At 45.8% G+C, this 27,823-nt stretch overlaps 2 protein-coding genes across 2 annotated transcripts; both read left to right on the forward strand.

Moving 5' to 3' along the window:
- Positions 1–1,042: 1,042 nt before the first annotated feature.
- On the forward strand, positions 1,043–12,207 carry si:dkey-222f2.1 (intermediate filament protein ON3). Its single transcript, XM_068316270.1, has 10 exons — positions 1,043–1,351; positions 3,349–3,557; positions 3,633–3,693; positions 3,795–3,890; positions 4,094–4,258; positions 7,986–8,111; positions 8,203–8,346; positions 8,655–8,731; positions 8,796–8,842; positions 11,928–12,207. Exons 1-10 carry the CDS (start codon positions 1,043–1,045, stop codon positions 12,032–12,034), a joined length of 1,341 nt encoding a protein of 446 aa, XP_068172371.1. The 3' UTR covers positions 12,035–12,207.
- A 5,359-nt stretch (positions 12,208–17,566) lies between these two features.
- On the forward strand, positions 17,567–26,004 carry LOC137595647 (odorant receptor 131-2-like). Its single transcript, XM_068315861.1, has 5 exons — positions 17,567–17,686; positions 20,149–20,282; positions 20,718–20,779; positions 24,644–24,732; positions 25,249–26,004. The coding sequence occupies exons 1-5, from the start codon at positions 17,567–17,569 to the stop codon at positions 26,002–26,004; spliced, it is 1,161 nt and encodes a 386-aa protein (XP_068171962.1).
- The last annotated feature ends 1,819 nt before the right edge of the window (positions 26,005–27,823 follow it).

The following is a 27,823-nucleotide window of genomic DNA, read 5'->3' on the forward strand; positions in this document are numbered from 1 at the left end:
TGAGTGTAAAATGAGAGCGTCTTGTTGCCTTTTGGTCGATTTGATTCATTTATTCATTCGTTGTCACAACCGTTACACCCGTCTATCCCAGCTAGCTTAGGGTGTGAGGTGGGGGACACTCCAGGTGCGACGCCAGTGCACCACTGAGCCACACAGAGACAGACAAACACGCAAACACACACTCACACCAACTGTCAATTCTGAACGGCCAATCAACCTGAAGCGAGTGTTTCAGGAGGGTGAGGAAGACGGAGAACCCGGAGAGAACCCCCCCAGACAAGGGGAGAACACAAAAAAACTCCACACAGAGCGGGACTCGAACCTAGAACCGCCGTGTGGTGAGGCGACAGCGCTAACCACTGCACCACCGTGACGCCCCTGGTTCACAGCATTCTTAAACTTAGATTAGACCCACTACATGAAGTAGACCTTGTGCCAAAGAGGCGGCTGCAACAAAAGGCCAGAGGGAGGGTTACCTGACACGCAGGTGAAGGGACGACGAAGATGAAGCCACTTCAAAATAAATAAAAATACAAACTAAAAGTTCAAAGGTCATTCTGTCAGTGACCTCACAGGAGAGCTGAGGTTCTTCTGTTCCAGCGTGAGGAACTGTAGAACAAGAAGACGGTAGACACAAAAAATTGGACATTTGTGTTTGTTCGGATCACAATAGAGGGTTTTCAGGGCACAAAAGCCAGTTGTTATATTTCCGATGGACCCCAAAGGCAGCATCAGTCGGTCAGGAGGCTCAGAGACGAACCAGATGTTGGCCCCTAAGGGCCCATCAGGCGTTTGTGGACGTCTCATGTAGAGGCCAACAACCGAACGAGTCGTTCAGGAACAAACGCCGTTACTTCTTCTGTGGACACACGACACCGCCGCTCCCCCCTCCTCTACTGGCTCCACCCCCCAGAGACACCTGAGACGCACCTGTGGTGGACGTCCTCCCCTAACCCTCGCCCCAGTCGCTCATTCTGCAGTCGGCTCCGGGCACTGCTTTGTGTTTTCGTCTCTACCTTCATTCGTCTCCCCCCGTCCCACCATGAGTCTGAGTCGGACCAAGCGAGTCAGCTCCAGCAACTCGGTGCGGAGCAACGGGGGCCGGAGGCTGAGCGGCTTCGGTTCGGTCCAGGGGGGGTTCAGCGGCATCTCCCTGAGCAGCAGCTCTCTCTACGCTGGAGCCAACGGGCACCACCCTGGTCTGGCCCCCCCGCTGGCGTCCCTGTCCGTCAACAGGAGCCTCCTGGCCCCCCTCAACCTGGAGATCGACCCCAACCTGTCCATGAGCCGCACCCACGAGAAGGAGCAGATCAAGTCCCTCAACAACCGCTTCGCCAGCTTCATCGACAAGGTAAACGGACGGGGTTCATCAGGTACCCCACGATTCTACTTTGAGAACATCTAAAGTGTTTTTGGTGTTTCAAGCCCCTACCCCACCGCCACAGAAAACAACCATCACATACATCCACCAACATCAGGCAGGAAACGCAGATGCTAACAGCTAGCTGGTTGAAACAGAGCAGTTGTGTGAGTCACGCTAATCCATGATGTCTTACATGTGTCGTATGTGGAGACTTAGAGTCTGATAGCGGAATGCTAAGGCTAGCGCCACCTCCACATCCTTCACTGCATTTGCAATAAATATATTCTACAAATTTATTTGAGTTATGCTATTTGGTCAATGCTAATGACACACTAATAAATACATCTGTCTACAGTCCAAACTATTTTCAATCAATTACTCTTTCTAGAAATCAGACTAAAGTAATCCACCAATCTACATGCGAGACATCATCAAGTTCTTCTCAGCGTGCTATTGGCCGAGGGGTGAAGGATCCATAGATGGACAGAGCCTTTAAGGCTCTGTCCATCACAAAGCCTTAAAGGAAAGGTTGACTTTACACCAGGCATTAGAACATAATGAGACACCCGATCGCCCCAGATATCAGCTGGTTTGAGACGTCAGGACAATGCTAACCTGTTGGCACACTGAGCTGTCCTGTCCATGAGGAGTGACGGGGTTAATGTTCCTGAAGAACCAGTGATAACGCCCGACACTGATACTGCAGGAACGTCTCCACTTTCTCACAGAGCCGGTAACACGCACAATGGAGGCATTGTTGGCCTCCCCAGGAGGACCAAAAGCCCCCAGGTGTTGATAGACGAGCCTTGCTGGGAGAAACCCAACCTCCTCTGCTCACCTGTGAATCGTGGTCTAGATCAACCACAGAGGTGGGAATTCATTCAGGTGTGATCCGGTTCCTGAAAGGCTACCAATCCAATCAATGGGTTCACGCTACCGTTACTAGCTAACATCGTTAGCTCCTGTTAGAGTCCCAAGAGTTCTCAACCTTCATTGGGGGCTGTTTTCTTTCTGATTAAACGGTTTCTGCTCACTTCTGTTGATCAAGGATGTTTGATAGGATCCGACCTTGGAGTGTACTTCAAGGGCAACTTTGAGAAAACCTCCAAAGGGCAAAACCTCCAAACCAATCTTGTAATAGTTGTGTTACCTGATGCTGACTGGCCCCTGAAACATTTAAGAGCTGCCCCCCACACAGAGAACTCACCGATCCAATCGAGCAGATAGATGGTTCAGGGTCACGGCTCTGGGGTCTCGAGCATCTAACCCTAACCCTAACCCCTACCCCTAAGCATAACCCTACCACTAACCCTATCCCCTGACCAAAACCCCTACCCCCTAACCCTACTGGTCGCTGAGCGTCACATGTCTGGTGACAGGACGGGTGAGGAAGAGAGCAAGTTACAGATTCCACGTTTCTACCTTCAGAACGAATAGAAACATCCCAACACCAATGACTCCCAATCCCAACATCTGTTGGTACGATCCTGATCCAGCTCAGAACGGGTCCAAAGGAGGTCCAGCTTCATCTGGGACCTTCTCATTAGTCTGGAGTTAACTCTAGTCTGGACTTAAGTCTAGGTGGAGTTAACTCTAGTCTGGAGTTAACATTCTCCGTTAGCTGGAGTTAACACTAATCTGGAGATATTTACACTTCATGTTGGCCCCATTGAGGTGACCTGTAACCTGAAGAACCAGGCCAGAGGTGGAGGGTTTGTGTGTCGGGGTGGGGGGGGCGTTCCGGTCCGAACAGAGAAGGGCTTTGTTTCGGTGAGAGGAGGAACAATAAACGGTAACTCACCTGCAGACAGGAAACAGGAGCTCTGCCTGCAGTCAGGTGACACTCAGGTGACTTCCATCAGCAGACAGAACGCCATTCAGTGGATGCACCAAGAAGCCATTATCATCATCACATGACGCATGACGCCATCCATCAGGCCTCCAGAGGATCGACCATACCCCCACTTCCTGTCTCTGTCACGCAGGTGCGCTTCCTGGAGCAGCAGAACAAGATGCTGGAGACCAAACTGGAGCTGCTGCAGAACCAGGGGGTCAGCCGGTCCAACGTGGAGCCCCTGTTCGAGGCCTACATGGCTGGCCTGAGGCGCCAGATGGACCTGGTCAACAACGACAAGACCAAACTGGACGGGGAGCTGAGGAACATGCAGGGCCTGGTGGAGGACTACAAGCACAAGTAAGTGATGCCAGTGTGGCAGGAAATGGTGAGCGCCCCCTGTTGGAGAGTCAACGCTGGGCGTGTCCTTCACAGGTATGAAGACGAGATCAACAAGAGGAACAACCTGGAGAACGACTTTGTTATCCTGAAGAAGGTGAGTAGCAGCTAGCTAGCTGCTAGCATAGCTGCTAGCTAGCTGCTAGCGTAGCTGCTAGTGTCTGTTGTCTCTTTGTGAGATGACTTCCTGGTGTTCAGGACGTGGACTCGGCCTACCTGGTGAAGGCAGACCTGGAGGATAAGGTGGGATCTCTGACCGATGAGATCAACTTCCTGCGCAACATCTATGAGGAGGTGAGTGAGACAGCGGCGCAGAGAGGACAGCCTGGGGGGTCTGCTCCAGGGGACAGCCTGGGGGGTCTGCTCCAGGGGACAGCCTGGGGGTCTGCTCCAGGGGACAGCCTGCAGCTTTCTTTACTAACTACTGCTAGCATGTTAGCGTTTAGCGAATTAGCTGTGTGTTGCTGGAGCTGCGGTGCTAACGCTGCCCCCTTCAGGAGCTGCGGGAGCTGCAGGCCAGCATCAGGGACACCTCGGTGGTGGTGCAGATGGACAACAGCCGCAGCCTGAACATGGAGCAGATCGTGGCCGAGGTCAAGGCCCAGTACGAGGAGATCGCGGCGCGCAGCCGGGAGGAGGCCGAGGCCTGGTACAAAAGCAAGGTGAGGTGTTCAGGGGGGTTCCTGAGGCACAGGACACGCCTCCAACACATGTGTACTAGCCCCCCCCGTAGGGGGTTTAGCTTTACAATCTGGTTAGGACTCATTACATGCATATACACTGTAACGGATTGACTGTAGAATTTACAGTAAATACCTGGCAAAAAAGTTGCCAGTATAGCGGTTTATTATTTATTTATTACCGTAAAACCTTTTACAACACATTACTGTAAAGCTTTTATAGGTTTTTTCTCTATATAAATTACAGTAATTTACTGTTTTGTTTTTTAGAAAACAGCAATTTAATGTAATCTGGTTTACAATTTTTTCTTGTATTCGTCTAAAATACAGTAGTTACCTGGCAACCAGAGCTGCCAGTAAATACCTGTAAATAATTAACAATACAATATGTTGTTGTAAAATGTTTTTACACTTAATTTTGGTTTTTACATTAGCTGCTTTGCAAATTATGCAGATTGTGAAATGTGAATGAAACAAAAAATGAAACAGTGTCAGAACTGCTACAAAATACAACTTTTATTAAAACTCATTGCATTTGTAGAATACACGTTAAGCCTACAGAACCTGAGGTGACTTCTTAAGTTATCAGAGCCATAGGCTCCATTCAGATCAAATGTGACTGTCCAGCATTGGTCAAGCAAGCTACAGAGTCAATGAATGGGGCATGATATGTAAAAGGTGCATAGAACATGAAGAACAATTCACAGAAACAATGAAACAATGTTTTCACACAACGTGAGAGAACAGTCCTTATCTTTTGGACTATGCAGAAAGCCATTCAAAGTCCATGAGTCGCCTAAGCAGAGAGGAGACTTGAGGATTGACTGTGTTGTTGTTCTTCTCCATCACCTTCCTAGTTCTTGGGTCGACCGGCTTAGCTGTCTTGGTGCCACTGGTTGGGTTGATTCCAACAAAACATCTAAAATAAGAAAATAACAAAACTTCATGAAAAAACTGCTCACAGCTGCCCTACAAGCCAGCAGAATCAATGGTCATATAGCACAAGCCCCATCATTTAACCTTCCATGGGCAAAACTGCAACAAAAACTATGCTGTTTATTATTTTTCATTATCATTTCAATTGTGCAGTCCAGACACTTAGCAAGATGACATAGAAAATAGCTCTCCCATGCAATGAGTAAACGATGTAGAGACATAACAGTTAAAAAGGTAGTTTGTGTTTCTTGTCACAAGACTGTACGTTAACAACTCAATAACTTTAAATTATTGTGACTGGGTGAAGACACGGAGTTGGCTGGTATTACAGTTGATGGATTGTAAAACAAGTTCTTATCAAAACGACTACAGTAGTTATTGCAATATGCAACACTAATTACTAATAACTGAAAGAAATATGTTGTCTAAAAAATCTTGGTAAAAGGATTTTGATAGGAAATGGACAAAACTGGACTTAGAAATGTTGAACATTTGTTATTTTTCCAGCATGTCCAGTGGTGTAGGGGTGTCTGGGTTGGTGGGTATACTATTGGGTAGGTCACTAAAGAGACAGCAGGTATGATTTCAATGGCTTTTTGGTTGATAGGTGGTAAACTGTTAACTGATATAAAAAGAGGAGGGTATGCTCCATTAACTGGTGTATACTACACCACTGAGCATGTCCCTGGCTTGAGAGGGGTCCATTGACTGTCAGTGCTGGCAAGTCACAATAACATGTTGTCCAGTAGTCATAGTTTACTGAACAAGTACTCAACGACAAGCACCGAGTTACCTTTGAATGTATTCCAGTGTGCATGCAGATTGCTCCTCGTACACCAGATTCAAGTTGTAGTAGTAGTTAGTTGTAGAAGTTATAGTACACTGCCAGGATAAAGTGTCTGGTAAAACAAAGGGGTGGCTGGTAGACAAAAGTTAATTTCCAACCCTGGTGTTCTTATTCATTTTCTAAATGAGATTAACATTACTGACTGTAATGAACCCAGGGAGACTAACATTATGTGGCAGTACATTAAACTGTAACTTGCACCACCGTCTGTGGGGTGTTTTCATGTTGCTTTGTCATAGATTACACTGTGAAATGCACAAAATGTTTTTACCTTAAAATCCCCTACATCAGGTTCACTGTGGGCTTCAGTGCTTCTCACTGCATGTGGATCCCTCCAGCTCTGTAACATTATGATGTACAGGTTGCATCCTGGATTACTGTTACCAATCACTCTTACCAAAAAGGTTGGAAAACTTCATTATTAGGGGTGTAACAGTCCACCTAATCCAGGGTTCATTTCAAATTTCAGTTTTTGGCTCACAGTTGGTTCTATCCTCGGTTTTCAAAGCTACTAAATAAATGTTTCGAATATTTACGAAAAAAAAAGTCAGGATTTTATTTATATATTGTTGCACTGCAATAAGGAACATTACTACAACACTTTTATTACCACTTCACAATAAAAATAACTTCTGTTCATACAAAAAAATAAACACTTGTCTACATTATCAAAATGAAATTTAACTATTTAGTTTAACTGCTAGTTAACTGAGAGGCTAGTGAAAGCTCCTCTGGCTCAGAATAGAAGTTCATATACTCTGTTAAAAAATACTCAGGTAAAAGTAGAAGTACAGATACTCTGTTAAAAAATACTCAGGTAAAAGTAGAAGTACTGATTCAACCCCTTCACTCAAGTAAGGGCTTAAAACCGAATTTCGGGAAGACGGAAAATGAACATTTCTACGAACCGAACTTTTCCAGTTCGGTCCGAACTGTTACACACCTGATGACAAGGTGAACCAAACACAACCCGCACTGCCGGCATCCACACACCCACGATACCACCACACTACGGGTCTGCTAACGTTAGCTGAGGGTTAGCTACCGTTAGCTAACCTTCAGCTAACGTTAGCTAACCCTCAGCTAACGTTAGCAGACCCTTAGCTAACGTTAGCTAACCCTTAGCTAACGTTAGCTAACCCTCAGCTAACGTTAGCTAACCCTCAGCTAACGTTAGCTAACCCTCAGATAACGTTAGCTAACCCTTAGCGTAATACCTATTATCTACATGCCAGGATACAACTTGTTGTAAATTTTACAGTATGTTACAGAGTATGCATGCAGTAAGTTACTGTAATTAGTTTCGACCCAAGATGCATTGCGGTATACAGTTAAAAATGGTAAAATGTCAAAACAAGAAGATACTGTAAAATTTTACTGTAGAAATTACAGCAATTTGTTACAATGGATGTATATAAGGTACAGGCCGAAACATACACACACGCGCGCGCGCACACACACGCGCGCGCACACACGCACACACACACACACACACACACACACACACACACGCACACACGCACACACACACACACACGCACACACACACACACACACACATACACGCACACATGCACACACACACACCATCAATGATGGTGGGGAGTAGAGCGGCGGGCAGCTCCATCATGGTGCGCCCCCAGGAGCAACAAGGGGACGGTGCATTGCTCAAGGGTACCTTGGCAGAGCTCAGGAGGTTAACCGCAGCTCTCCACTACCACTTCACACCCCAAAGCTGTTGGTCTAGAACCGGCGACTCTCGGGTCCCCAGACCAGGACCCAGTGGACCGGCTTTCCTGAATGTGTAGCCCTGAATGAACATCCTGTGGTGAACATCCTGTGGTGAACATCCTGTGGTGAACATCCTGTGGTGAACATCCTGTGGTGACCAGCCCTTTTACTCAGTGGTTCCCTGTCCGGTTCCAGTTCGACCAGATGTCGGTCCAGGCCAGCCAGTACGGCGACGAGCTGAGGGTGGTGAAGGGGGAGGTGGCCGAGGTCAACCGGCTGATCAGCCGCCTGCAGAGTGAGATCGAGGCTGTCAAAGCGCAGGTGAGGCACAGGCGCAGGTGAGGCACAGGATGCCGGTCCTGGTTCAGACCCGGCGCCAGCAGGGACAGGTCTCACTCCGGTGTCTCCACAGCGGGGCAGCCTGGAGAACCAGCTGGCTGAGGCGGAGGAACGGGGGGAGCTGGCTGTGAAGGAGGCCAAAGCCCGGACCAGAGACCTGGAGGACGCCCTCCAGAGGGCCAAGCAGGACATGGCGCGCCAGCTGAGAGAGTACCAAGTGAGGGAGAAGAGGACTTGAGAGACGAAGAGCAGCGGACAGAAGCATAAATAATCACTGACAAATAAACTAACCTTCTAGCAGTTCTGGACAGAAGGGTTTGGTTTTAACGATGGTCAAAGCAGCACACTGATAATGCTCTCAAATGGGGTTTTTTAACAAAAGAACTCGTAGTTAGTAACTGAAGATTTGAGTTAACACGGTAATGTCGATTACAGACGAGTATGTCCTCTGCAATGACACATTAAAAAGATGTGAGAAGAGAACAGGAGTGGATTTACTTTTTACGTTTTCTTCTCTGCCTGCAGGAACTCATGAATGTGAAACTGGCTCTGGATATCGAGATCGCCACCTACAGGAAGCTGCTGGAAGGAGAGGAGGACAGGTGAGCAGGAGGTGAAGACGTCAAGATGTGCTGACACCACATTAACTGTTTTCTTCTTCTTCAGACTCGGACAGCAGTGCATCCTCCAGATCCAGGCCGTCTCCAACTATAGTAAGAGTCAGGGGGCACTGAAGGCTGAACCATCTACAGACCATAATACCACCTCTACCAAAACATCACCCTACAGACCATAATATCACTGCTACCAAAACATCACCCTACAGACCATAATATCACCTCTACCAAAGCATCACCCTACAGACCATAATATCACCTCTACCAAAACATCACCTCTACATACCATAATATCACCTCTACCAAAACATCACCTCTACAGACCATAATATCACCTCTACCAAAACATCACCCTACAGACCATAATATCACCTCTACAGACCATAATATCACCTCTACAGACCATAATATCACCTCTACAGACCATAATATCACATCTACCAAAACATCACCTCTACAGACCATAATATCTCCTTTACAGACCATAATATCACCTTTACAGACCATAAGTTCTCCTCTACAGACCATAATATCACATCTACCAAAACATCACCTCTACAGACCATAATATCTCCTTTACACACCATAATATCACCTCTACAGACCATAATAACACCTCTAGCAAAGCATCATCATAGAGACCATAATGTCACCTCTACAGACCATAATATCGGCTCTACAGACCATATTAACACCTCTACAGACCATAATAACACCTCTAACAGACCATAATATCACCTCTACAGACCATAATATCACCTCTACAGACCATAATATCTCCTTTACAGACCATAATATCACCTCTACAGACCATAATAACACCTCTAGCAAAGCATCATCCTAGAGACCATAATATCACCTTTAACAGACCATAATATCGGCTCTACAGACCATATTAACACCTCTACAGACCATAATATCACCTCTACAGACCATAATATCTCCTCTACAGACCATATCACCACCTCTACAGACCATAATATCACATCTACCAAAACATCACCTCTACAGACCATAATATCTCCTCTACAGACCATAATATCTCCTCTACAGACCATAATATCACCTCTACAGACCATAATATCTCCTCTACAGACCATAATATCTCCTTTACAGACCATAATATCACCTCTACAGACCATAATAACACCTCTAGCAAAGCATCATCCTAGAGACCATAATATCACCTCTAACAGACCATAATATCGGCTCTACAGACCATATTAACACCTCTACAGACCATAATAACACCTCTAACAGACCATAATATCTCCTCTACAGACCATCATATCACCTCTACAGACCATAATATCACCTCTACAGACCATAATATCTCCTCTACAGACCATATCACCACCTCTACAGACCATAATATCACATCTACCAAAACATCACCTCTACAGACCATAATATCTCCTCTACAGACCATAATATCACCTCTACAGACCATAATATCTCCTCTACAGACCATAATATCTCCTTTACAGACCATAATATCTCCTCTACAGACCATAATATCTCCTCTACAGACCATAATATCTCCTCTACAGACCATATCACCACCTCTACAGACCATAATATCACATCTACCAAAACATCACCTCTACAGACCATAATATCTCCTTTACAGACCATAATATCACCTCTACAGACCAAAATATCACCTCTAGCAAAGCATCATCCTAGACACCGTAATATCTCCTCTACAGACCATAATATCACCTCTACAGACCATAATATCGCTTCTACAGACCATAATATCACATCTACCAAAACATCACCTCTACAGACCATAATATCTCCTTTACAGACCATAATATCGCTTCTACAGACCATAATATCACATCTACCAAAACATCACCTCTACAGACCATAATATCTCCTTTACAGACCATAATATCACCTCTACAGACCATAATATCTCCTCTACAGACCATAATATCACATCTACCAAAACATCACCTCTACAGACCATAATATCTCCTTTACAGACCATAATATCACCTCTACAGACCATAATAACACCTCTAGCAAAGCATCATCCTAGAGACCATAATATCGGCTCTACAGACCATATTAACACCTCTACAGACCATAATATCACCTCTACAGACCATAATAACACCTCTAACAGACCATAATATCACCTCTACAGACCATATTATCACCTCTAACAGACCGTAATATCACCTCTACAGACCATATTATCACCTCTACAGACCATAATATCTCCTCTACAGACCATATCACCACCTCTACAGACCATAATATCTCCTTTACAGACCATAATATCACCTCTACAGACCATAATAACACCTCTACAGACCATAATAACACCTCTAACAGACCATAATATCTCCTCTACAGACCATCATATCACCTCTACAGACCATAATATCACCTCTACAGACCATAATAACACCGCTAACAGACCATAATATCACCTCTACAGACCATAATATCTCCTCTACAGACCATATCACCACCTCTACAGACCATAATATCAGATCTACCAAAACATCACCTCTACAGACCATAATATCTCCTCTACAGACCATAATATCACCTCTACAGACCAAAATATCACCTCTAGCAAAGCATCATCCTAGACACCGTAATATCTCCTCTACAGACCATAATATCACCTCTACAGACCATATTAACACCTCTACAGACCATAATAACACCTCTAACAGACCATAATATCTCCTCTACAGACCATCATATCACCTCTACAGACCATAATATCACCTCTACAGACCATAATAACACCTCTAACAGACCATAATATCACCTCTACAGACCATAATATCTCCTCTACAGACCATATCACCACCTCTACAGACCATAATATCACATCTACCAAAACATCACCTCTACAGACCATAATATCTCCTTTACAGACCATAATATCACCTCTACAGACCAAAATATCACCTCTAGCAAAGCATCATCCTAGACACTGTAATATCTCCTCTACAGACCATAATATCACCTCTACAGACCATAATAACACCTCTACAGACCATATTAACACCTCTACAGACCATAATAACACCTCTACAGACCATATTAACACCTATACAGACCATAATAACACCTCTACAAACCATAATATCTCCTCTACAGACCATAATATCTTCTACAGACCATAATCGGTGTCTGTTCCTCCTCACTTCAGGTACTAAGACTACTAATGGTTACCATAGTAACAGCATCTCCCCTGCTCCGAAGCTCCTGATCAAGACAACTGAGACCAGAGACAACAGCAGACTCATCACCCACTGAGAGGACACGCCCACCCAGAGCAGCATAGAGCCTGTGATTGGCCGATGGCTCGAATGAACTTTTCCAACTCTTCTCTCTGCGTTTGAACGCCACACGAGACGTTAGGGTCACCGGTGTGTGAACGCTGTAGTAGTGAAACTCATTTTCACAAAACATTTGAATGTTTTGTTGTGTTTCGGCTCCATTTTGGATCATGTTAGAGGGTTAACTCTGGTTGCTAGGTAACAGCGTAGTGTATAACTTTGTGTCCTAATCATTGTGATTTAAACGTAGCCTTGCAGGTTGTTTGGGGGTTTTGTTGTGTTTCTGTCTGTTGGGGGTCTCTCTTCTCTCCTGTTTAACATCTTGAATTCATTTCTTTTGACTTTTGATTTGATTTGATTTTCACAGCCGAGAGATTTAAACTCTGTTTTCTCCTCCGATCGTGGAAAATAAATGTCTGTCAGGACAAACGTGTGTCGTTACATCAGTTAATATTCCTTTTAAAACCCACAACCAAGAGGCTGATGATGGACCATGGAGGTCACATGACCTGTATCCAACATTTAAACAAGTTCTCAAACATAAAGTACCTGATGGTGTGGAGGAGAAATAACGTACTGCTTTGTCAGAGCTGAGATACAGTTATAGTTATACAAGTCAGCTCTGGCAGTGACAACCTGGTTGTGTCAAACCGGACGGACAGGATCAGGTCAGGTGACTTTGTTCAGGGGGTGGTTTTACCCGAAGGGAGGTGGTTGATTGGTGAACAGTGTTCCAGTCTTTGTTCCAGTCTTTGTTCCAGTCTTTGTTCCAGTCTTCGTTCCAGTCTTTGTTCCAGTCTGTGTTCCAGTCTTTGTTCCAGTCTGTGTTCCAGTCTTTGTTTCAGTCTTTGTTTCAGTCTTTGTTTCAGTCTTTGTTTCAGTCTTTGTTCCAGTCTTTGTTTCAGTCTTTGTTTCAGTCTTTGTTCCAGTCTTTGTTTCAGTCTTTGTTTCAGTCTTTGTTCCAGTCTTTGTTCCAGTCTGTGTTCCAGTCTTTGTTCCAGTCTTTGTTTCAGTCTTTGTTCCAGTCTTTGTTTCAGTCTTTGTTTCAGTCTTTGTTTCAGTCTTTGTTTCAGTCTTTGTTCCAGTCTTTGTTTCAGTCTTTGTTTCAGTCTTTGTTCCAGTCTTTGATCCAGTCTTTGTTCCAGTCTGTGTTCCAGTTATTGCTGACGTATAACGCTTCCACTGCGATGGTCAGGCCTCACAACCAACAGTCCGTCATCACCCCCCCGTGATCAGATCACATGGTGTGTCAAAAAGATCACCACATCACCGTTACACGATGGCATAGACCAGAGACTCTGGATGTTCACGTGGAGCCACGGAAAACCCAAATATGATTGTTTACATTTGATCTTACAAAATGTTTTTCAATGCCCCGTCTACAGGGCGGCGCTGTGTTTCTGTCCATACGGAGTGATCTCTCATTACGGTTTATGAGGCCAAAAAAAATAATTCTGCAAACTATTTATTTTACGTTTTACAGTAATTTAAACGTTTATGAACACCCCCCCCCCACACACACTGATATTAAACCACCTTCTATCTGTACAGTGTGCCCTCATGCATTTGCGCACCAACGCTCGTGACTTCACCTCATCTCAGATTTTTAGTAGGCAGTCATGTGATGCTGTACACGCATCCTGTTGGCTGACAGCATCCTGAAGTGCGCTACGTTCTGTGAGTCGCGGACTTCACAAAGGCGCTTTAAACAGTCTATCAGAGTGTTTTAAAGGTAATACAGATAAAAGGTGGTTTAATATCAGGATTAAATTACCCTAAATAATAAAATAGTTTGTCGCTCTGTCATGGAATTCGTAAATCGTGTGGTTCCTGAACGCATTAACCACGAGGAGGGAGGGATCACTGTACACCTTTTCCCACGTACGTGATCACATGACCACCTAATGAAAATCAGCAAAGTAGTGAAACCACGCATCAGTGAGTGAAACGTGATCAGAGTAACACCATCAGTGGTGATCAGATGCTAACCACCGCTAGCGGTAAGCTAACAATCAGCTAGCGGTCGGCTGCTAACATTGATCTAAAGAAGACGTTAGAAAAGGAGCGTTTGGAGACAAACGAGGAGACGGTCGAAGGTTTCATGGTGAGGAAGACGATGATATTTTATCTTCATGATGATCTGGTTCAGCTGTGAGCGTTAATTCACCAGTGGTGAGTGTAAGACAAACTAAACATGAACATTTACAGCTTTTTTTTGTTATTCCATACTGCAAATGTTATAAAGACATTCATACGCATATAAAGTCCAGTATTTATGTAGGTTTACACCAGTCTGTCGTACGCAGTCTGTCAGAGTGTGGGAAAAGGTGTACAGTGATCCCTCGCTCCTCGTGGTTAATGCGTTCAGGAACCACACGATTAACGAATGTAGAAATGTAGCCACAAGAGGACACAAGCCAGTGTCTTATTGTGCCGGTCCCAATCCCGGATAAATACAGATGGCTGCATCAGGAAGGGCATCCGGCGTAAGACTTTTGCCAAATCAAAGATGCGGATCAAACCTATGACTTCCATACCGGATCGGTCGAGGCCCGGGTTAACAACGACCGCCATCGGCGCTGTTGACCTACAGGGCGCCGGTGGAAATTGGATTACTGTTGGTCGAAGAAGGAGAGGAGGAAAGTGTGTTCGTAGGAAGACAGAGAAGAGGAACACCAAGAGTATAGGACTGAGAGTAGGGACGTTGAATGTTGGAACTATGACAGGAAAAGGTAGAGAGTTGTTTGACATGATGCAGAGGAGGAAGGTAGACATACTGTGTGTCCAGGAGACCAGGTGGAAAGGTAGCAAGGCTAGAAGTTTAGGAGCAGGGTTCAAGTTGTTCTATCATGGTGTAGATGGGAAGAGAAATGGAGGAGGAGTTATCTTGAAGGAGGAGTTTGTTAGGAATGTCCTGGAGGTAAAAAGAGTGTCAGATAGAGTGATGAGTCTGAAGCTAGAAATAGAAGGTGTGATGTTCAATGTTGTTAGCGGGTATGCTCCACAGGTAGGATGTGAGCTGGAGGAGAAGGAGAAATTCTGGCTGGACTTTGATGAAGTGATGCAGAGCATGCCTAGAAGTGAGAGAGTTGTCATTGGTGCAGACTTCAATGGACATGACTTTATTTTCATATAGACCTACACTGCTGGAGACTCAACATCCAGACTCACTGAGTTCCTCTCTCCTCCCCCTTCTCTCCAACCATCTCTGTTACTCCTCCTCCTCTCTGATCTCACTCTCCAAGTCTCCAATCACACCCTACTAACTAAACTTCTTTCCTGGAGTCTCTGTGCTCTATGTTCTCCCAGGTTTTTCTCAGGTTCACCCCTCATCCGCCCATCTGCTATGGACCTGCTCTTCCCATCCCACCAGTACCACCCCTAACCTAATTATCGGCTGGGGTCCGGCTTCCTTTTTCCTCCGCGCCACCATACTGTTCCACCCCTCATCCACCCATCCGCTGTGGACCATCTGCTGTGGACCTACACCTCCCATCCACCAGTATCACCCCTCACCTAACCATCAACTGGGGTCCTGCTGCCTCTCTTCCTTGGTGTCATCTTACTGTTCCACCCCTCATCCGCCCAGCTGCCGTGGACCTTCCTCTGTGGACCTGCACCTCCGAGCCCACCAGTATCACCCCCATCTCTCCATGTGCTGTGGACCTTCTCCTCCAAGCCCACCAGTACCACCCCTCAACTATCCATCGGCTGGGGTCCTGCTTCCTTTCTCCCTCCTTCCTCCATACAGTCATCCACACAGCTGTAATTGTGCCTTGACTTTATCAACCTTAACCATATTGATACTGTCCCTATCTGGCCTGTCTCACTCTCTCTCTGTCTCTCTCTCTCTGATGCTGTTCTTATCTTCCTTTGATTTCTTTTCCACCCAACCGGTCGAGGCGGATGGCCGCCCTAAAGAGTCTGGGTCCTGCCCGGAGTTTCTTCCTCAATGAAGGAGTTTTTCCCTCCACTGTCTCTGATGCTCTGGAGGGTTCAGTTGGGTTTCTGTCTGTTGAAGCGCTTTGAAATGTCTGCTGTCATGATTAAGCGCTATATAAATAAAACTTGATTGATTGATTGTAGTGAATACTTTCTTCCAGAAGAGGCAGGAACATAGAGTGACCTATAAGAGTGGAGGTAGGAGCACACAGGTAGACTACATCTGGTGTAGACGGTGTAACCTGAAGGAGATCAGTGACTGTAAAGTAGTGGTAGGTGAGAGTGTAGCCAAACAGCATAGGATGGTGGTGTGTAAGATGACTCTGGTGGTGAGGAAGATCAAGAGGACAAAGGCAGAGCAGAAGACGAAATGGTGGAAGCTGAAAAAGGAAGAGTGTTGCAGGACTTTTAGGAAGGAGTTAAGACAGGCTCTGGGTGGTCAGGAGGTGTTCCAGATGACTGGAAAACCACAGCTAATGTGTATCCAAAAGCTGTTGAGTCGATCCACTGGACGTTAAGAAAGTTCTTGAGGATGTTTTGTCTCTCATCCAAGAGACTTCTTCAGTTCAGAGAGTGGCTGATAATGTCCCAGCTCAGTGCTTTTCACATTCCAACGACCGTTGTTAAACCCGTCTGGCTCCTCAACGATTGTTGGTGGGGGTGTCAAAGGTGGTCGTTGAGATGTGATTTACACCTTTGTATGCTAATGAGGGTCATTAGCATGAGATCCATCACCTGGGTCAATCCGCTGAGACAATCTTTTTGGGAGCTTTGAAAGGACATGATTATAAATGGGAGAAAGGTGATGTCACAGACCCCCCCATTCAGAGATGGCTTCTCCACTTTGACGTGGATGGCCTCTTTCACTCCTCTCTCAAACCATTTATCTTCCCTGTCCAGGATCTGAACATCTGTGTCCTGAAATGAGTGTCCCTCTTACTTGAGGGGGGGCAGACTGCTGAGTCCTGTCCTGATGTGTTGGCTCTTCTGTGTTGAGCCATGCGTCTGTGTAGTGGTTGTTTGGTTTCCCCTATGTAGACATAGGGGAATTTAACTGCATACACCAGATTGGTCTTCTGACTGTGTGGTGGGGGGTCTTTTGGGTGGACCAGTCTTTGTCGGAGGGTGTTACCCAGCTTAAAATACACAGGAACCATGTGTTTGTTAAAGATCCTCCTCAGCTTTTCAGACACTCCAGACACAAACGGATCACTAAACCATTGTCTGCTCTCTTCTGTCCTCACTGGGTTGTTCTCCTTTCTGGATCTTGTGTCAGCTTTCACGAAGGTCCAGTCAGGATATCCACAGGTTTTCAGTGCCCTTTCCAGGTGTTGGTGTTCTTTCACCTGGTCTTGGGCACTGGTTGGTAGATTATCAGCCCTGTCTTGGAGGGTCCTGATGATGCCCAGCTTGTGCTCCAGTGGGTGGTGAGAGTCAAAAAGCAGGTATTGGTCCGTGTATGTTGGTTTCCTATATAACCCAACATACAGACTTGTCATCTTTTATGCTGACCTCACAATCCAAAAAGGGCAAACTGTTATCCTTCACATCCTCTCTGGTGAACTTCATGTTTCTGTCCACCGAGCTGATGTGTTCGGTGAAAGGTTGCACCTCGTGGATTTTTATCTTAACCCAGGTGTCGTCCACATACTGGAACCAGTGGCTTGGTGGTGTTCCGTTGAACGAGGTAAGGGCCTTGTGTTCCACCTCTTCCATGTACAAATTGGCCATGATACCGGCGAGCCCATGGGACATCCGTGTTTCTGCCTATAGAAGTTCCCTCTGTACTGGAAGTAGGTGTAACTCACATCTGAACGACCACCTTTGACACCCCCACCAACAATCGTTGACGGGTGTAACAACAGTCGTTGGAATGTGAAAAGCATTGACCACACCCCACAGGGTTAATAAACTGGGACATTATCAGCCACTCTCTGAACTGAAGAAGTCTGTTGGATGAAAGACGAAACATCTTCAAGAACTTTCTTTATGCCAGTGGATCGACTCAACAGCTTCTGGATAACCATGACCTGGATGACTGAGAACCTACACATACACAGCTAATGTGATCAGGGAGACAGGTAGGAGAGTACTTGGTGTGTCATCTGGAAGGAAAGTAGATAAGGAGACTTGGTGGTGGAATGAGGAGGTACAGGAGTGTATACAGAGAAAGAGGTTAGCTAAGAGGAAGTGGGACACTGAGAGGACTGAGGAGAGTAGACAGGAGTACAGGGAGATGCAGCGTAAGGTCAAGGTAGAGGTAGCAAAGGCCAAACAAGAAGCTTATGATGACTTGTATGCTAGGTTGGACAGTAAGGAGGGAGAGACTGATCTATTGGCAAGACAGAGAGATAGAGATGGGAAGGACGTGCAGCAGGTTAGGGTGATTAAGGATAGGGATGGAAGTCTATTGACAGGTGCCAGTAGTGTGATGGGAAGATGGAAAGAGTACTTTGAAGAGTTGATGAACGTGGAAAATGAGAGAGAACAAAGACTAGAAGAGGTGACTGTTGTGGACCAGGAAGTAGCAAAGATTAGTCAGGATGAAGTGAGGAGGGCATTGAAGAGGATGAAGAGTGGAAAGGCAGTCGGTCCTGATGATATACCTGTAGAGGTTTGGAAGTGTCTAGGAGAGGTGGCGGTAGAGTTTCTGACTGGGTTGTTCAACAGGATCTTAGATAGTGAGAAGATGTCTGAGGAATGGAGGAGAAGTGTGCTGGTGCCCATTTTTAAGAACAAGGGAGATGTGCAGAGTTGTGGCAACTACAGAGGAATACAGCTGATGAGCCATACAATGAAGTTATGGGAGAGAGTAGTGGAAGCTAGACTAAGGGCAGAAGTGAACATTTGTGAGCAGCAGTATGGTTTCATGCCAAAACAGAGTACTACAGATGCAGTATTTGCTTTGAGGATGTTGATAGAGAAGTCCAGAGAAGGCCAGAGGGAGCTGCATTGTGTTTTTGTAGATCTGGAGAAAGCTGATGACAGGGTGTCCAGAGAGGAACTGTGGTATTGTATGAGGAAGTCTGGAGTGGCAGAGAAGTATGTTAGAGCGGTGCAGGACATGTATGAGGACTGTAAGACAGTGGTGAGGTGTGTGTAGGTGTGACAGAGGAGTTCAAGGTGGAGGTGGGACTGCATCAGGGATCAGCTCTGAGCCCCTTCTTGTTGCTATGGTGATGGACAGGCTGACAGACGAGGTTAGACAGGAATCTCCATGGACTATGATGTTTGCAGATGACATTGTGATCTGTAGTGAGAGCAGGGAACAGGTGGAGGAGAAGCTAGAGAGGTGGAGGTTTGTCCTGGAAAGGAGAGGAATGAAGGTTAGCCGCAGTAAGACAGAGTACATGTGTGTGAATGAGAGGGACCCAAGTGGAAGAGTGAGGTTAGAGGGAGAAGAGATCAAGAAGGTGGAGGATTTGAAGTACTTGGGCTCAACAGTCCAGAGCAATGGAGAGTGTGGAAAAGAGGTGAAGAAGCGTGTCCAGGCAGGATGGAACGGGTGGAGGAAAGTGTCAGGTGTGATGTGTGATAGAAGAGTTTCAGCTAAAATGAAAGGAAAGGTGTACAAAACTGTGGTGAGACCAGCGATGTTGTTTGGTCTAGAGACAGTGTCCCTGAGGAAAAGACAGGAGACAGAGCTGGAGGTAGCAGAGATGAAGATGCTGAGGTTCTCTCTGGGAGTGACCAGGATGGATAGGATCAGGAATGAGTACATCAGAGGGACAGCACATGTTAGAGGTTCTGGAGATAAAGTCAGAGAGGCCAGACTGAGATGGTTTGGACATGTCCAGAGGAGAGATAGTGAATATATTGGTAGAAGGATGCTGAGTTCTGAACTGCCAGGCAGGAGGCCTAGAGGAAGACCAAAGAGGAGGTTTATGGACGTAGTGAAAGAGGACATGAAGGATGCAAAGGACAGGGTTAGATGGAGGCAATTGATTCACTGTGGCGACCCCTGAAGGGAAAAGCCGAAAGCAAAAGAAGAAGAAGACACAGACGATCAGAAGAGAAACTATTTTAATTCACCGTCCATCAAGTACAGATGATCTATAATCTGATCAAGTCATTTAAATGTTGTTTCATGTGTGTGTGTACTGATCTGACCCCTGGACAGCTGGAGGTGACCCCGACACTGACCCCTAGACAGGTGGGGGTTACCCCGACACTGACCCCTGGACAGCTGGAGGTGACCCCGACACTGACCCCTGGACAGCTGGAGGTGACCCCGACACTGACCCCTGGACAGCTGGAGGTTACCCCGACACTGACCCCTGGAGGTGACCCCGACACTGACCACTGGACAGCTGGAGGTGACCCCGACACTGACCCCTGGACAGCTGGAGGTGACCCCGACACTGACCCCTGGACAGCTGGAGGTGACCCCGACACTGACCCCTGGACAGCTGGAGGTGACCCCGACACTGACTCCTGGTTTCAGCTTAAAGCACCTAAAAAATGTTTTCTTGTAAATATTTGTATTTACTATTATTTTATTTTAATTTCACTTTTGTATATTTGTGTTATCAACATATATTTATATTTTGAAGTTCCTGGTTTGTAATACAATAAATATAATTTTATTCAATTTGAATTTGATAGTTTGCATATGTTTTGTCCCAGTATGTCAGTGAAGTTATAGTAAATCATATTTAATAATAAATAATATAGTGAAATAATAACTATCTGTACTCACAGGTGAAGTTGTGCTGAAGAAAAACACACCAACATGGATCTGTTTATTTTTATGTGGAATACAGAGACACAAAATCAAAGTGTGGGGGGGCCAGGAACTCCTGGGACCGTCTTGCTCCACCAGAACCCGACGGCCCACGGTCCAGGATCACCGGGGGTCCAGATCATCTCCAGCAGCTCTGTGTGGAGCCTCTAAAGCTGGTGGTGGTGTTTCCATCAGTGTTTGATGGATCAATCAGCTGATCAGCTGACTGATCCAGTGGACGTCCTGATGGTTGACCCGATGAAGGAACCCAGCCCTGAAGTCCTGCCAGAACCTACTCCTTGGTAGTGATGATGCAACAACTTGAGTTGACCTTTGGTCCTTGGGTGAAGCTGAGCTGCAGCTCCTCTCCTGGGGGAGGACGTCTCGTTGCCCTCGTCCCTGTGGACCAGCTGTTGATCTTCTCAGCATAATGAGCAGATGAAATGTCAGGCCTCCAGACGAGGGCTCTGTGACGTGTTGTTCCACGGTGAACTCTCTGCAGACACCAGGCGTGTTCCTGCTGGCTGCCCCAGAACAACCCCCCCAGAGCGGCTGACCTTCACTGATGGGTCCGGGGAGGCGCTGTGGAGTCTGACTGCTGGAACCACTGAGGACTCCTGGAGGTGTTAGAGGCTCCCCAAAGGTTCCTCTGGAAAGGAGGACAACAAGGCAGCTGCTGCCTACTGAGCACCAACACCCCCCCACCTGAAGCTCCGCAGCAGAGCTTCACTCCTTTCTTCACACGAGGTCACAGAGAACGTCTGGAGGCAAAAGGCTGGACTTCTGAGACCTCTGGAGAAGTTCTCCTGTCAAAACCACTCCTTTCTTTTCTCTGGTGTTGTGTTTGAACTTTACAACGCTACCCCAGCAGAGGTCAGCGTCGAGTTCATCTGGGGTCAGAGATCAGCGTCGAGTCCATCTGGGGTCAGAGGTCAGAGGTTTCTGGACTGAGACTATCGACGGTCAAACTGGAACTGGGCTGGAGTCCAGCTCACCCTGACGTTTGGTGGATCAGCCGCTGGTAGTTCTGCTGCAGGAACACCAGTCCTGGTCCTGATACTTGTCCAGCTAGAACCGGGTTTAGAGTGACTGATTGGTTCTGAACCGATGATGGTTCTGTAGTTTGACTTGATGCTAATGCTGTGGCGGGAAAACCGCTCAATGGTTTCAAACTGCAGGTGAGAAAGGGTTAAACAGGTGACTCTTTGAACAGGTGACCCCACAGTCACAGCCGACGTGTCAGTGTGACACACGCGTGTCACGTGACCCCCAACGCACGTGTCACATGACCCCCTACACACATCACGTGACCCCCGATGTGTGTGTCACGTGACCTCTGACACGCGAGCAGCACAAAGTGGACCTTAGCTTCTGGTGGATTTGACACAACCTCAACAGGAAACAGGAACCTTCAAAGCAGAGCGACGAGCAGGAAGAGCTGTTCCTGTTCCACAGGAAGTAGACAACAGGAAACAGGAAGAAAACAGGAAGTAGACAGGAGGGAGCAGGGAGGAAACAGGAGGGAAACAGTAAGAAACAGGAAGTAAATAGGAAGGAAACAGGAGGGAAACAGGAAGTAAACAGGAGGGAAACAGGAAGTAAACAGGAGGGAAACAGTAAGAAACAGGAAGTAAATAGGAAGGAAACAGAAGGGAAACAGGAGGGAAACAAGAAGTTAACCTTAGGTAGAGATCAGGACGTGAAGCTGCTCGTCTGCGCGGGTTCCTGTTTCCACGGTAACGGCTGATGACATCAACGCGTTTTGGATCAAATGTGAGCGACTGAAACTGGATCGGTTCTGTTCACACATCCTGATCCCTGATCCTGTTCTTCATGGTCATTAATAAACCCTCAGCTGATGCTCCAGGTCTGTGTTGTGTGTCTCTGCCTCCACCAGGGGGCGCATGTTTGACTGCCGGGTCACTGTTAGCTTGTGGGGCGGGTCAAAGGTCACGTAAGACGGATACAGGTGGTCCATAGACCTTCAGCACCGACGACGGTCCACACGCCAACATGTTACTGACAACACGGTTCAGGGCAGGAACCCACCTGACAGGAAGGAGGGTCACATCCACTTCCTGTTTGTTTGTCCCAGCTGTTAACGGTGGCCTGCACACCAACACACACACACACACACACACACACACACACACACACACACACACACACACAGAGTGCTGGTTCTGATCCGGTCTCATCTGCCTCCTCTGACATCACCTGCAGACGAGCGCGTGGGGGGTGTGGCCTGTCCTCTGATTGGTGCAGAGCTCAGCACAGAGCGTTGAAGAGACGCTGCGGCCCTAATGTGTGGCACTGCCAGGTGAGCTCAGGTAAACATCGCCTCCAGCACACACATCACGCTTTGCGCCTGTGCCTCACTGACGGTGATTTATTTTGATCTAATTGATCCACATTGAGTCATGTGATTGTGTGTTGAGTCCAGTGTGGTTTCCTGTGAGCTCTGCCCCCCCCCCCGCTCTGTTTTCTCTGACCCAATGGTGGCCCCGTCTACTTCCAGGTTGGTCTGCCTCTGACTGGACGCCCCCCCTCCATCTTCTGGTAGCCCAGACGACCGTTTAGGTGAAGCCTAAACTCATCTGTCACATTAAATTCTGTTTTGTTGTTCTGATATTTAGATCTGTTCCCACCAGGGTCTGTGTTTACCCATGTTTACCCATGTTTACCCATGTTTACTCATGTTTACCCGTGTTTACTCATGTTTACCCATGTTTACTCATGTTTACCCATGTTTACCCATGTTTACCCATGTTTACCCATGTTTACCCGTGTTTACTCATGTTTACCCGTGTTTACTCATGTTTACCCGTGTTTACTCATGTTTACCCATGTTTACTCATGTTTACCCATGTTTACCCATGTTTACTCATGTTTACTCATGTTTACCCATGTTTACTCATGTTTACCCATGTTTACCCATGTTTACTCATGTTTACCCATGTTTACCCATGTTTACTCATGTTTACCCATGTTTACCCATGTTTACTCATGTTTACTCATGTTTACTCATGTTTACCCATGTTTACCCATGTTTACCCATGTTTACTCGTGTTTACCCGTGTTTACTCATGTTTACCCATGTTTACTCATGTTTACTCATGTTTACCCATGTTTCCTCATGTTTACCCATGTTTTCTCATGTTTACTCATGTTTACCCATGTTTACCCATGTTTACTCATGTTTACCCATGTTTACCCATGTTTACCCATGTTTACCCATGTTTACCCATGTTTACTCATGTTTACTCATGTTTACCCATGTTTACCCATGTTTTCTCATGTTTACTCATGTTTACCCATGTTTACCCATGTTTACTCATGTTTACCCATGTTTACCCATGTTTACCCATGTTTACCCATGTTTACTCATGTTTACTCATGTTTACCCATGTTTACCCATGTTTATTCATGTTTACTCATGTTTACCCATGTTTACCCTTGTTTTCCCATGTTTACTCATGTTTACCCATGTTTACCCATGTTTACTCATGTTTACCCATGTTTACTCATGTTTACCCATGTTTACCCATGTTTACCCATGTTTACCCATGTTTACCCATGTTTACTCATGTTTACCCATGTTTACCCATGTTTACCCATGTTTATTCATGTTTATTCATGTTTACCCATGTTTACCCATGTTTACCCATGTTTACCCATGTTGACTCATGTTTACTCATGTTTTTCTTGTGTTTTCTCTCGTTTTCTCCTCTTCTTTTCCTTTCAGCTTGGGAAAAGAAGAGGAGAAAACAAGTGAGGTTGTTTTCTCTCTTTCTCTTGTTTTCTCGTGGTTTCTCTTGTTTTCTTGTGTTTTCTTGAATTTTCTTCTGCTTGTTGCCGCAGACATGAATTCGACTGCCAATCCCAGATTTCCTGGTCGGTCTCCAGAACCGTTGTCCAAAGCTTTGGCCAAGAATCTTCTGGTTCTGCTTCTCGGAGTCTCAATCACCTTCATCAATGCGACCTTCATTCACACCTTCAGCAAACACCAGGTCTCATTCTTCTTCCTGTCATTGTAGTATGAATCATAAACGAGCCGACATTAGCCAACACCAGCTGACATTAGCTAACAAACCTCGGGTACCAAACATCAGACAGGTTGATGTGGGCTATCTCACCACACGTTAGACGTTTATTGTGATGCTTGCAGACGCTTCTTGCATTTCATCCTTGCTTGATTGATATTCAGGTCCTTTTCATTCTTGCAGGAGTTGCAGAAACAGCATCTTTTGTCCCTCAACATCTGTCTGTTGCTATTGGTCGTTCAGATTCAATCTGTCTGGTCCTCCTAGCTTAGACTAGCTTAGATTCAACAACGTGGTGATAGCTGTCGTTAGCTAACAGCAGCTCAATGTTTCCATGTTGTTCCAACGTGACAGCCTTCATCTGACATCTCCAGTCTGATTCAACACCATGAGGCGACCAGCTGGAACATGAAGGCTGTTAGCGTAGACGAATGAATCCTTCTATCGTGTACATGAAGACTCTTTTCTCCTTTGGATCCACAGATCTTCTACCTCAATCCACGATACACTCTCTTCATCCACCTGGTTGTTAATGACATGATCCATGTGATGCTGTCTGTCCTCCTCTTCCTCATCAGCTACACCGTCCACAGAATCAACGTGTCCTTGTGCTGCGTCATCATCCTGGTCACCCTGTTTGCCACGGAGAACACGCCCCTGAACCTTGCTGGCATGGCCGTCGAGTGCTACATCGCCGTGTGTTTACCTCTGCGCCACATTCGAATATGCACCATCAAGAAAACCTTGATGCTGATTGGTCTCATTTGGGTGATGAGCATGTCTGTGGTTCTTCCTGATCTGTTCGTCACCATGGCAACGCAGCCTTTGGACTACTTCCATTCCCAGGTGATGTGCCACAAAGCAAACCTGTTTCCAAGCCCGTTCCTGGTCCAGAAGAGGAACATCATTCACTCTGTGTTTCTGGTCATGGTCTGGTTGACCATCTTCTACACGTACTTCAGAATCCTGTTCACTGCGAGAGCCGCTAGCAAGGACAGCAAGAAGGCCAGGAACACCATCGTGCTGCACGGCTTCCAGGTGCTGCTGTGTATGGCCACGTACATCGGCCCCCAGCTGCTGGACCTGGTCCAGCGATGGTTTCCGCTCACCTACATAGACGCCAGGTTTGCCTTCTACATCATCGTGCACATCCTACCGCGATCCATCAGTCCGATCATCTACGGCATACGAGATGAGACCTTCAGGAAGTACCTGAAGAGGAACTTGTGGTGTAAATGAAGCCTGGCCCAAAGCAACTGAACCTTTGCCATCCCACAGGCTGAAGCCTGAACACATCTGTTACATGTTCAAATCTGTTACGTGTTCAAATCTGTTACGTGTTCAAATCTGTTACGTGTTCAAATCTGTTACGTGTTCAAATCTGTTACGTGTTCAAATCTGTTACGTGTGCACAGACCTTAAAATCATCCACAGGACATTTGAATGTTTTCTACTGTCATCTACTTTATCTGTTAAATTTTTTGTTTACTCTTCGCTTTACTGTGTGTCAGGTCACTCAAACACTTTCTGCTCTTATTGTCTCCAATCTTAGTTTTTGAGAATCTAAAATAAATAATTTAAATAACATTTATGTATAATATTAAACAATAATGTTATCATGAATGAATGATAATGAGCCTGGCCAATCATGGTTTTTAAATGTTTTTACCTGCAATAAAAACCATCAGTATTTTATAACTGCAGTCTTTCTGTTCAAGCTGATTTTTGTACTGCTGATGTTTTTCCATCAAATTTCCTTATTTTGTCACTTAGGTAGGACTAAAAACATAATGCACATCCTCTTTCAACCCTAAGCCTAACCCTAACCCTAAGACTAACCCTCTTTCAACCCTAAACCTAACCCTAACAACAAGCCTAACCCTAACCCTAACCCCAAGCTTAACCCTAACCCTAACCCTAAGCCTAACCCTAAACCTAACCCTCTTTCAACCCTAAACCTAACCCTAACCCTAAGCCTAACGCTAACCCTAAGCCTAACCCTAAACCTAACCCTAAACCTAACCCTAAGCCTAACCCTGAGCCTAAGCCTAACCCTAAACCTAACCCTAACCCTCACAACCCTAACCTGTAGGACGTCACCAGCATGTGTTACAATGTCGGTTCCACTTTTCAGCCAATGGAAAGGGTAACCTGGCGTTCCAGGGACACTACTCAACAATTCTTCTTTTGTTTGCTTTATTTTTCTCAGTCAGAGCAGCAGGAGTTAAAGTTGTGGAACTATCAGCAGATGTAGGGAGTAAACCTGAAAGTTTGTAAAATGATTCACTTATATGAAAACATCACAACAATAATAAGCGGTAATTATATTAAACATAGTAACTACTATTCTATACAAAAGCATCAATGAACCTATATATACTGTATAATGCAACATAATAAGAATTAGATTGATACATAATAATGAATATCAATTATATCTACTACATGTTTTTTATAAAAATCCAAATATACATAGTAATTTATCAAGTCAATAAAATTATGTATTCAGTCCTTCAACAATAACGACTACAGCTCCCATGATGCCTGGTGGCAAACCAGGAAGTACAGGAATTAGCACAAGCAGTTCACACCTAACAAGCATTTGTAAAACTAAAGAAACCAAACAATGACAACACCAATGAGACACAAAGACACTAATCCAAGTTTTAGCTTCATGCTGCTCAATTTAGCATGGTGCAAACTTTAACTTTATCAGCCAATTAACTGTCAGAAAGGCGGCAGAGTGATGACATCATCAACAGCAGACACACAAACAGGAAACAGATTAAGCAGAACAGACAGGAGACGACATCCAGCCTGGAGCTGCAAAGACACGAACTGAAGGACTCACCGATTGGCTGCAGACCGCTTCCAGCTGAGTTTAGTGGATCCACTTGCTGATAGCAGCTCATAGTGGTCACATGACTCACAGCACACCTCTGTCTTAAAGAGACAAGACTGACCAGACTGATGGGTTCCCCCCTGCAATAATATGTAAAGAATTAAAAGTAAAGAACAGCATCCACCACGTGTGGGGCTGATGGGAAATCAGTGCAGC

This window comes from Antennarius striatus, chromosome 5 (genome assembly GCF_040054535.1).
Source record: "Antennarius striatus isolate MH-2024 chromosome 5, ASM4005453v1, whole genome shotgun sequence".
NCBI lineage: Eukaryota > Metazoa > Chordata > Actinopteri > Lophiiformes > Antennariidae > Antennarius > Antennarius striatus.

Excerpts from the sequence above, each read along its gene's own strand:
- si:dkey-222f2.1 (XM_068316270.1), top strand. The coding sequence starts at position 1,043 with ATGAGTCTGAGTCGGACCAAGCGAGTCAGCTCCAGCAACTCGGTGCGG. Across the intron at positions 3,558-3,632 it reads GTGGAGGACTACAAGCACAA|GTATGAAGACGAGATCAACA; the intron begins GTAAGTGATGCC and ends TGTCCTTCACAG. Across the intron at positions 8,843-11,927 it reads CCAGGCCGTCTCCAACTATA|GTACTAAGACTACTAATGGT; the intron begins GTAAGAGTCAGG and ends TCCTCACTTCAG.
- LOC137595647 (XM_068315861.1), top strand. The coding sequence starts at position 17,567 with ATGTTTCTGTCCACCGAGCTGATGTGTTCGGTGAAAGGTTGCACCTCG. Across the intron at positions 20,283-20,717 it reads CCCGACACTGACCCCTGGAG|AAAAACACACCAACATGGAT; the intron begins GTGACCCCGACA and ends GTTGTGCTGAAG. Across the intron at positions 20,780-24,643 it reads CAGAGACACAAAATCAAAGT|CTTTGGCCAAGAATCTTCTG; the intron begins GTGGGGGGGCCA and ends CGTTGTCCAAAG.